Source organism: Rhincodon typus, chromosome 10 (assembly GCF_021869965.1).
Source record: "Rhincodon typus isolate 14 chromosome 10, sRhiTyp1.1, whole genome shotgun sequence".
NCBI classification, from domain to species: Eukaryota; Metazoa; Chordata; class Chondrichthyes; order Orectolobiformes; family Rhincodontidae; genus Rhincodon; species Rhincodon typus.
The window spans coordinates 55,965,486-55,977,136 of NC_063341.1; the positions used below are offsets into that span (position 1 = coordinate 55,965,486).

An 11,651-nucleotide genomic window follows, 5' to 3' on the forward strand; every position below is an offset into this window, starting at 1 on the left:
TTTCTGAAGAAGGGTCTAGGCCCGAAACGTCAGCTTTCCTGCTCCTCTGATGCTGCTTGGCCTGCTGTGTTCATCCAGCTCTACACCAAGATTATGACCATCTCTTTATCACAAGCATTTGGCATTTCTTCTTGTATACTTTGTCATAAATTGTCAGTTACTGTTGGGAGGCTGGTAGACCACTCCCAGTAATGATTTCATTCCCCCATACCTTATCTCCATTTAAATTGTTTATACATCCTAATCTTCTGAACCAAGGTCATCTCTAATTATTACACCAGTGCAATCCTTCATGACAAGTGCTATCCCTTCAACTATTCTTGTTGAGTGTTGTGTACTCCTTTAATATTGAGGACGCAATTTTTGTCATCCTGCAACTACATTTCTGTAAAAGTAATATATTTATTTTTTGATCACAACTTCCAAAAATATCCTGTGTTGTGTGTTTGCACAAAACTAATAAAGATTTAGTTGGGGGGCTGCCCAGTCACAGTAGCTATGTAAATCAATTAGTAGCACTCAATCCAGTTACATGGTTATATCATGTCACAGTCTGAAGTATTCTAACAAAACACCACAAGAATTCGAACACTTCACACTATCTTCCTGGGACAAATTGTTTGACCCATTCCTTGGCGCACTATTTTAACACAACTGCTAACCTCTTTAAAACAAATAGATTTTTCACAAGTAACACGACACAGCAAATAATTTAACCCAAGATAATCCTACATGAATAATTAAGCTGTGCACTGTCAAAAGAAGTTAATCCCACAGTACTTTTGCACTTGCTTCTGTCCACTCTGCATATAAACTGTCATCAAGTAACTTCTGGAATAGTGCACTACAGCAGAATATCTTTAACAGCAGTAAAGAATGGAAAGGATGACTTCATCTGATCTGAATAACAGCTGATTCAATTTGCGTAATGTGATCGAATATTTCAACAATCACAGGATCATCCTGGGATGCAGGACAACCATTTACTTCTTTTCTGAACTGCAAACAATCTTAAACACCAGTGGCTGATCCTGTTTCAGGTTGGGACTTCAGTGTCAAGGTTGTCTGCGGCATCCAAACAGATGGCCTGTTCGCAAGTTGACTGCAGAAAACCAGTTAGACTTCAGTGCTTGGCTTTTAAGTTGTTCTGATAAGCTCACTGTCATTTCTGCCCATTGATTCAGCCTGCGGGAACATGACTCAGTTTTAAGGCAGTGTGAGCAGGTGAACCAGTTGCATAAAATTACATGCCCACCACCTCCATTCTCTACTAACAGAAAAAGTCCTGCCCCACTTTTCACTGTTTCTTCTATCCTTGCCTTTAAAATGTGGAAGAAACATAGAAAATTGGCGCAGGAGAAGGCCATTCGGACCATCGAGTCTGTAGTACCATTGAATACGATCATGGCTGATCATGCAATCTCAGTATCCCATTCCTGCCCTCTCTCCATATCCCCTTGATCCCCTTAGCTGCAAGAGCCATGTCTCGCTCCCTCTTGAATATGTCTAATTTACTGTCTCCAACAGCTTCCTGTGGGAGAGAATTCCACAGGTTCACAACTCTTGAGTGAAGAAATGCTTCCTCATCTCAGTCCTGAATGGCTTACCCCTTGTTCTTAGACTGTGACGCTTAGTTCTGGACTCCCCCAACATCGGGAACATTCTTCCCACATCTAGCCTGTCCAGTCTCATCAGGATTTTATATGTTTCCATGAGATCCCCCCTCATTCTTCTAAATACCAGCAAATACAAACCCTGTTGATCCAGTCTTTCCTCATCTGTTAGTCCTGCTATCCCAGGAATCAGTCTGGTGAATCTTCACTGGACTCCCTCAATAGGAAGAATGTCCTTCCTCAGACTAGGAGACCAAAACTGCACAGAATACTCAAGATGTGGCCTCAACAAGGCCCTGTATAATTGCAGCAAGACATCCTCACTCTGATCCTCTCGCTATGAAGGAGAGCACGCCATTAGATTTCCTCACTGCCTGCTGCACCTGCATGCCAACCTTCAATGACAGGTCTTGTTGCACCTCCTAAACTGCCACCATTCAGATAATAAGCTGCCTTCCTGTCTTTATGACTAAAGTGGATAATCTTACATTTATTCACATTATAATGCATTTGCCAAGTATTTGCCCATTGAGCCAGATTGTCCAAGTCACCCTGCAGCCTCTTAGCATCCTCCTCACAGCCACCCAGCTTAATGTCATCTGCAAGTCTGGAGATATGGCATTCAATGCCTTCGCCCAAATTGTTAATGTATATTGTGAACAGCTGGGGTCTCAGCACTGAACCCTGCGGTACCCTACTCGTCACTGTTTGCCACTCTGAAAAGGATCCATTTATTCCAACTCTCTGCTTCCTGTCTGCCAACCAGTTCTCTATCCAGGTCAATACGTTACCTCTGATACCATGAGTTTTAATTTTCCTTACTAATGTCTTGTATGGAACCTTGTCAAAAGCCTTTTGAAAGTCCAGATACACAACATTGACTGACTCACCGTTGTCTGCTCTGCTGGTCACAGGGAGTTAATGGACTGCTGTTTAACTGAGATTGAAATTACCCACTTTGCAGATTTTCTAAATATGTTTTGCCTCCTTCAGGGCATCTCTATCTGGTGCAGCAATGCTTACATTACCTCCTGAAACATAATCTAAATGTGGGTAATGTGACATTGGAAAATCCAACAGACATTTATGTCAGCTTATTAAAATATACAAATAGTACCTCACAAGCTATTCAGTTACAAAGAGTAGCATTCTTTTATTCATGTGGGTGCTTCACGTGGTCCATGGTAAGATGAAGTCTGAAAACTTTATACCCTCAGGTCACACGATAAAACAGTGATGGTTATCATGAGTATGTCTCTGAAATGTGTGATGTACTGAGAAACTTAACACATGTATCACATCCCTTCCTTTCTTTAACTTGGTGAGTGAAACATCCTCAAAGATTTTTCTGTTCCCTAAACCTATTTACAGCTTTCTCTAGCTTCTCTCTTGTCTGCTGTCCCGTCCTATCTTAGCCCCAGGAGACCAGCCTTCTATTCTTTCAATCCTATTCCAATCTTTCAACCCTATTCCAATCTTTCAACCCTATTCCAACCGAAAAACCAAAGTCCAACTTCCCTTTCTGATACTGAAAATAAAAAAATGCTGTAAATCACAGTAGGTCAGACAGCATCTGTGGAGAGGGAACAGGCTAGCGTTTCAAGTCTAGATGAAGAGTTATCTAGACTCAATGTTAGCTTGCTCTCTCCCCATGAATGCTGCCTGACCTGTGATTTCCAGCATTTTTGTTTTCAGTACAGATTCCAGCATCTGCAGTAATTTGCTGTTTCTGATAACCTGTAAGTTGATATTGTTAACAGTTCCCCTCAAATTCTGTATCTCTTTCCTTCAAATCTACCAACATCCTCCTCAAAGAACAATACTTGATCCCTTGTTATCTGTAGTCTCAGCTAATACCTCAAACATCCCATCACTGCTCAAATCTATGCTCACCTTTTCAGGAATTCTGCGGGTTGGATTTTCTCTTCAGGCTTCTGAACCCAACTAAAATATGGAACAAAGCTTGTACTGTATGTGAAACGGTCTTCGCTCATTGTGATTTTCCCCAGGATGGCCAAATAATCGTCAGAAGGCAGATTTGTTGCTAAAGGACCAATAACTGGCCTTCCAACTTGAAAAGAGCAGCAGGCTGCAATGGAAGGTGAGGGAGGGAATAAATGCTTCTGAGCGGAGGTGCCCCTTCTCTCCACCCTTTTTAATAGCCTTTGCAGTCAGCCACTGAGTAGTGGTTGTGGAGGGTGGGGAGAGGAGCCTCCTCAATCTCCAGTCCTCACCGTTCCTGGACCCAGCAGAGCTGAAAATTTAAATCCTATGTTTGAACCTCTGAAAGCAGTTTGCTAGACCAACTAACAAAATCACTCTAATAATTGTTTCTGCCTCATAGGATTCATTTTTAACCAATACAGACTGTGTCCCTTCTCATACTTAGACATGCTTGGTTGTCCTGATTGTCCTCCAACACCTATCATCCAACTTGGTGAGACTACACTCATTTTGTTTTACTTTAATTAATCTAGTCATAGCCAGAGAAGTAACTGTAATGACTTATTTTCCCATTCCATTATCTCTGATCCATCCTTGGACCCCCACATTTCTAACCTATATGATCACCTTGGTGATATCATCTGAAACACAGCATCAGTTTTTAAACATATGCTCATGAAACCCAGTTCTACCTTACCACCACATTCACCCCAGCAATGTCTCTTAAAGTAATCAACATTTGTATGAGCAGACATTTCCTCTAATTAAATATCAGGAAGACTAAACTGATTGTCTTTCACCCTCCACAAACTCTAATCAATAGCCACTGACTTCATGCATCCATCCTCCTGGCAACCACCTGAGGCTAAAACAGGCAGTTTGCAACCTTAAAGTAATGTTTGGTCACAAGATGAACACCGAAACATATTTATGATTATTTACATGCCTTTTACATTGCCTAACTCGACTTTAGCATCAGCTCATCTGTTCATCCTCTGACATACCTGTACTTTTCCAGTTCTAGCCTCTTCAGCATCCTTGGTTTTAATTGCTGCACCATAAGTGATTTTGCCTCTAGTTTACAAACCCCATGCTCTGGAATTCCCTCCTTAAACCTTTCCCCCTCCTTGTGTATTCTACTGAGGGGTGAAAAATAACTCACCATGTGGATTCACAGCAGGTAGCCATTGTTGAAAAATGTTGATTACTCCTCCACAACTGAGTGGGAAGCAAAGCAGGCAAGTCCTACAGCATATTATACACTTGCTTCCTTTAAAACACTCCTTTAAACCTTTGACCAACTTTTGACCCTACATTCCTGTTTGTGGCTTGGTGTCACGTTTCATTTGATAATTCTCCTCTGAAGTCCCTTAAGAATAGTTTCTTCCCCGCTGTTATCAAACTTGTGAACAGAACTCTCATATATTGGAGTTGATCTTTCTCTGCACCTTCTCTGTAGCTATAACACTATATAGTGCATTCTATTTATGTAAGGCGTGACTTGTTTGATTAGCAAACAATACTTTTCACTTATCTTAGCACATGTGACAATAAATCAAATCAAATCTGTTACTACTTTAAAAGGACTATATGAATAAAATCATTATTAGTGTTGGTGGAAGAAGATTTAATCGAAATTCAAGCAATGTAAAATGAGAAATAAAATGATGCAAACTGACATTTCAGTAGTCCAATACCAGGTGCCTGTAATGTGATTATGATGATTTCAGATATTCCTGCTCTAAATGACGTTTATATAATTTTAGACATGCCAGGAAATGTGATTTATGTTTTGAGTAAGAAAAAGAATTAAAGGCTGACTTCAAAATTGTTATTTGGGCTACCAATGACCTTAAACCTACAGATATTTTTAAAAAAAAAGACACCGAAAGGCCAGTGGAAGATTTCCAGGTAAAACTTTATAGGTAGGGAAATATTGTGATACGACGATAATTGTCATTTAAAAAGCAGCACTATTGTCAGCCAATTGGACTGGAGCATGGGGAGGGTGATATTTTAATATTATCACTTGTACCTAGGTACAGTAAAAAGTGGATAATAAGAACATAAGAACTAGGAGAGGAGTAGGCCATCTGGCCCCTCGAGCCTGCCCCGCCATTTAGTAAGATCATGGCTGATCTTTGAGACTCAGCTCCACTTACCCGCCCACTCACCATAACCCTTAATTCCTTTACTTTTCAAAAATTTATCTAGCCTTGCCTTAAAAACATTCAGTGAGGTAGCTTCAACCGCTTCACTGGGCAGGGAATTCCACAGATTCACAACCCTTTGGGTGAAGAAGTTCCTCCTGACCTCAGTCCTACATCTGCTTCCCTTTATTTTGAGGCAATGCCCTCTAGTCCTAGTTTCACCTGCTAGCGGAAACAACCTCCCTGCCTCCACTTTATCTATTCCCTTCATAATCTTATATGCTTCTATAAGATCTCCCCTCATTCTTCTGAATTCCAATGAGTATAATCCCAGTCTACTCCGTCTGTCCTCATAATCCAACCCTCTCAACTCTGGAATCAACCGAGTGAATCTCCTCTGCACCTCCTCCAGTGCTAGTATATCTCTTCTCAAGTAAGGAGACCAAAACTGCGCACAGTACTCCAGGTGTGGCCTCACCAGGACCCTATACAGCTGCAGCATAGCCTCCCTGTTTTTAAACTCCATCCCTCGAGCAATGGCAGACAAAATTCCATTTGCCTTTTTAATTACCTGCTGCACCTGCAATCCCACCTTCAGTGATTCATGCACAAGGACACCCAAGACCCTTTGCACAGCAGCATGCTGCAATTTTTTACCATTTAAAACATAGTCCATTTTGCTGTTATTCCTACCAAAATGGATGACCTCACACTTATCAACATTGTACTCCATCTGCCAGACCTTTGCCCACTTACTTAGACTATCCATATCCCTCTGCAGACTTTCAGTGTCTTCTGCACACTTTGCTCTGCCACTCACCTTAGAGTCATCTGCAAATTTTGACACACCACGCTTAGTCCCCAACTCCAAATCATCTATGTAAATTGTAAACAATTGAGGTCCCAACACTGATCCCTGAGGCACACCACCAGCCACTGACTGCCAACCAGAAAAACACCCATTTACCCCTACTCTTTGCTTTCTACTGGTCAGCCAATCCTCTATCCATGCCAATACATTACCTGTAATACCGTGCAACTTTATCTTATGTAGCAGCCTTTGGTGTGGCACCTTGTCAAATGCCTTCTGGAAATCCAGATACATCACATCCACAGGTTCCCCATTGTCCACCATGCAAGTAATGTCCTCAAAGAATTCCACCAAATTAGTTAAACATGACCTACCCTTCATGAACCCATGCTGGGTTTTCCCAATGGGACAATTTATATCCAGATGTCTCGCTATTTCTTCCTTAATGACAGATTCAAGCATTTTCCCCACTACCGAAGTTAAGCTAACTGGTCTATAGTTACCTGCTTTTTGTCTACTTCCTTTTTTAAACAGTGGCATCACATTGGCTGTTTTCCAATCTGCGGGAACCACCCCAGAGTCCAGTGAATTTTGGTAAATAATTACTAGTGCATTTGCTATTTTCCCCCATCATCTCTTTTAGTACCCTGGGATGCATTTCATCGGGGCCAGGAGACTTGTCTACCTTTAGCCCCCATTAGCTTGCCCAGCACTGCCTCCTTAGTGATAATGATAGTTTCTAGGTCCTCACCTGCTATAACCTTCTTGCTATTAGTTTTCGGCATGTTATTTGTGTCTTCCACTGTGAAGACCGACACGAAATAACTGTTTAATGTCTCGGCTATTTCCTCATTCCCAGTTATTAAATTGGCCTTCTCATCCTCTAAAGGACCAATGTTTACCTTCGCCACTCTTTTACGATTTACATATTTATAGAAACTTTTGCTGCCTGTTTTTATATTCTGAGCTAGTTTACTCTCATAATCTATCTTACTTTTCTTTATAACTTTTTTTGTGGCTTTCTGTTGGCCTTTAAAGATTTCCCAGTCTACTAGTTTCCCACTACTCTTTGCTTTTTTATATGTGTTTTTTTTCAATCTGATACTTTCCTTTATTTCCTTACACATCCACGGCTGGCTCTCTCTTTTCCTACAGTTCTTCCTTATCACTGGAATATACTTCTGCTGAGCCCTGTGAAAAATTGTTTTGAAAGTCCTCCACTGTTCCTCAATTGATCCACCATAAAGTTTTTGCTCCCATTCCACCTTAGCTAACTCCTTCCTCATTCCTTCATAGTCTCCTTTGTTTAAGCACAGGACATAGGTACTGGATTTAACCTTCTCACGCTCCATCTGTATTTTAAATTTGACCATACTGTGATCGCTCCTTCCGAGAAGATGCCTAACTGTGAGATCGTTAATTATTCCTGTCTCATTACACAGGACTAGATCTAGGATAGCTTGCTCCCTCGTAGGTTCCATTACATATTGTTCAAGGAAATTATCGCGGATGAGTTCTATGAACCCCTCCTCAAGACTGCCATGACTGACTTGGTTTGGCCAATCGATATGTAGATTAAAATCCCCCATGATAATTGCTGTACCATTTTTATATGCATTAGCTATTTCTATGTTTATTGCCTGCCCCACCACAATGTCGTTATTTGGTGGCCTATAGACCACACCTATCAGTGACTTCTTCTCCCTGCTATTCCTAATTTCCACCCAAATGGCTTCAACATTTTGTTCAGTAGAACCTATATCATCTCTCACTAGTGCCCTGATATCATCCTTAAAAATCAGAGCAACACCACCTCCCTTACCTTCCTGTCTGTCCTTCCGTACAGTTTGATACCCCTGGATATTAAACTCACAGTCATGACCATCCTGTAACCATGTCTCTGTAATGGCCACTAAATCATACCCATTTGCCATGATTTGCACCATTAACTCATCCACCTTGTTTCGAATGCTCCGAGCATTCAGATAAAGTGCCCTTATGCCAGTTTTTACACCTTCTTTTTGGGTCCTATTACCTCCATTACTAACAGCTCTTGAGTTCTCCTTCCCTTTAACTTTTTTCCTAATTTTCAATGGAGTTGAAGCTTCCTTGTCACCTGCTAACCTGCTGCTTTGCCTTACATTAATTGTTATTGTCCCTCGATGCTCACTTCTCCCTTCCCCCCTACTTACTAGTTTAAAGTCCTATTTACCACCCTATTTACCCTTTTCGCCAGAACACTGGACCTGGCCCTGTTCAGGTGGAGTCCATCCCAGTGGTGTAGATCCCTCCTGTCAAATGCCTTCTGGAAGTCCAGATACATCACATCCACAGGTTCCCCGTTGTCCACCATGCAAGTTAACTCCCAAATTTATTGGGTGGAAGCTTACCTTCCCAGGCTGCCCTCAGGCTTTCTCCCAGACTCCCGCCGCTGAAACAACTGAAAGGCCGCAGTCACGCGAGGTAAGACTTTTATAATCGAAAAGCTTACCTTCCCAGGCTGCCCTCGCGCTTCCTCCCGGACTCCCGCCGCTGAAACTACTAATGTCGTGGTAGTCCTGCAGGTGTTGGCCTACTTTCTGAGTCAATGTTTTGTTAAGTATTCTGTTATAATGTGTAGCATAAGTACTACAATACTGTTAGGCCTTCATCAGATTTGTCTTCATTCATTGAAAGTCTACTCAGTAGTAATTGCATTATTGATTTTTGCTTTGCCGGGACAAATGGAAAATTTGATTTTTTTTTAAGTCAAAGACTGGCACAGACCATCAATGGTGCAAGCTGTATCACCTAGTAATTGGTAATAACATGTATAACCATTATTTAACAATAACTTCTTGTAAACACAAAAGTGCTTTATGTTGTTAGATTTTCTTTAGCTGGCAATGAAAGGGAAGAGCTGCATACTTTAAGTACTATCTTGTGGGATAAAAAGTAGAAGGCGAAATCCCAACCCAAGTTATTAATGTGTGCAAGATTTGATTGATTTTTGATAATGAAAAGTAAGTCGCAAAGGAACTCGATCAATGAATCCCTCATAAATAAAGCAACAGAGACTCATCAAACAGTGGTGGACAAAGGAGCACAACTAATTGAAAACAATATCATAAAGAGGAAACTTTTTATAAATTAAATAATAAATGTATTATCTGTGTCGACTATGCGGTCTAGTTTCTGTGGTGTCTGCCAGTTGTAGAAGGTGATGAGTACCATTGGACAACACACAAAAGCAAAAAAGGCTTGCATTTATCTAGCACCCTTCACAACCACTGACACGTTTCATAGTCAATTAAGTACCTAGAGGATCACTCGATAGCTTCATAATAAAAGAAGCTAAACACCTAATCACAAAAACAATTGTACACAACTATGTTATGCAACTTAAAGGAAGAGTCCTGTCTGGTTTGGGTCTAAGTTATCGCTTATCTAATAATTGTACTTTTTGAAATTCTTTCCATTTTTAATTTGTTATGTGAGCCTTTTAAATTGAAAAGTATTTTGCGAAAGCTAATATAGCATAAATATATTGGACCACCACAACACAACCAACCTACCAACATTAAGAAATGTTACTAGAAATCTCTGGTGCATAATTTATGTTCCAGAATGGGGTGAGTATGGAAGTAGACAGGAGCACAACTTCATTCCACAGGCCGATCTACTGGGTTGCCAGCAACAGTACAAGGTCAAGAGCACCAGATGGACGTATATCGTGGTTCTGACACAAAATGGAGAACTGTGCCTCTCTTCTTTGATTGTTTAAGTTTTCAGTTAAATCCCTTTAACCTTTTTCAATCTAATTATCTAAAGTGGCAGCAGTGTAATCATGTTGTCGATTATGTTGAGTGCCTTGGGACACTGTTTAAATAAAAAAGCGGTACTATATAAAAGCAAACTGGTGGTCCTGTGACGTTCATAGTGTCTGCTGCAATGCAGAATTTCCCAATTGTCTGACTGTTCCAGTAGCTGAATGTGCTCAAAAATGTCTCTGAACTGCAAAATGCTTCTTTTAATGAGATTTTCTTTTATTCTTTTTCTCCTTAACAGAAAGCGATGACAGAGAAAATTTGCCATTGATTCCAGGTTGAGAGAGGCCTTGCAGCAAGTCTCTGAAGTGACTTGAAACTTTAAAAATTGAGCCATATACTGGAGAGGATTATCAGAAAATCAAATGCTACAATCTGAATCCTTGCAAAGGCTTACCAAGGGAAATTGTTCAAAAGCATAAGTTAAGAATTCCTAAAATTCATGGGAACAGATTGATGGTGATGGAATGTATACTGCAATTGGTGGCCGTCACTCATATCCTCCCTGTATGTTCTCAAATCTGATTCAGTTTAGTCAACTGAACACAGTTCAGTTCTTCTACACAAATTTATTTAGATTCCCAAACAAAATACACCTGTTTGAACATTGTCACAGACCAACAGAAACTTTGTCATTCACGTCATGACTGTCTGTCTCTAAATTACTTTGTTTATAAAGTGTTCTTTGATTATTTGGTGATTCCTGTAACAACATATTTGAAACCTAAGTGACCGCCACCATCCACCCCCGATATTTCTGCATGTTGGCAGTGGACGTACACTTCATCAGAGTACTTTCTGGAGCACTTAAATACTACAGAGTAAAAATTTACTGCTTCAACATCACGCTACCAGGAATCAGAAACTACATCGACTGCAAACCAAAAGTTTTCATACATATTCAAAGCCACTGGAGTTCAAGTATATTCCATCCTGCCATGAGACAAGGTGATTAGGGATATACCATCAAGATCAACCACTAACATTCCAGATCTGGATGATCAGGGATCAGATGGCCTGTGAGTGCTGAGCATAAAATACCAGCAGCACCATACCATTAGTGGTACAAAGACAGTTTAGTTTTTACTCTGTTAGTGTAATGATTCAAAACATCCTCATTTTTAGTTTATAGTTTAATTCTCGTCTCCAAAATAGTGAATAGTTTTAATGTAGTAGAATTGTAGTACAAGGATCATACTGCAGACTTTTAAATTTTTACCAGAATAGTAACATGGTAGAGACACAGATACAGAAGTTGTACGTGATTAGGTCAAGAAGAAAAATCATTCATCTGTGATACGTCAAGAGCTGACACTGAGATATATAC

The 11,651-nt window shown here is 40.5% G+C and overlaps 1 protein-coding gene across 1 annotated transcript in view; it reads left to right on the forward strand.

The window, feature by feature from the left end:
* LOC109926724 (MOB kinase activator 3B-like) overlaps positions 1-10,934 on the forward strand; it is a 43,657-nt gene extending 32,723 nt beyond the window's left edge. The window contains exon 5 of the mRNA XM_048602442.1: positions 10,566-10,934. Coding sequence (XP_048458399.1) covers positions 10,566-10,595 — 30 coding nt within the window. The 3' untranslated portion in view covers positions 10,596-10,934. The remainder of the gene's footprint in view (positions 1-10,565) is intronic.
* Positions 10,935-11,651: the final 717 nt, after the last annotated feature.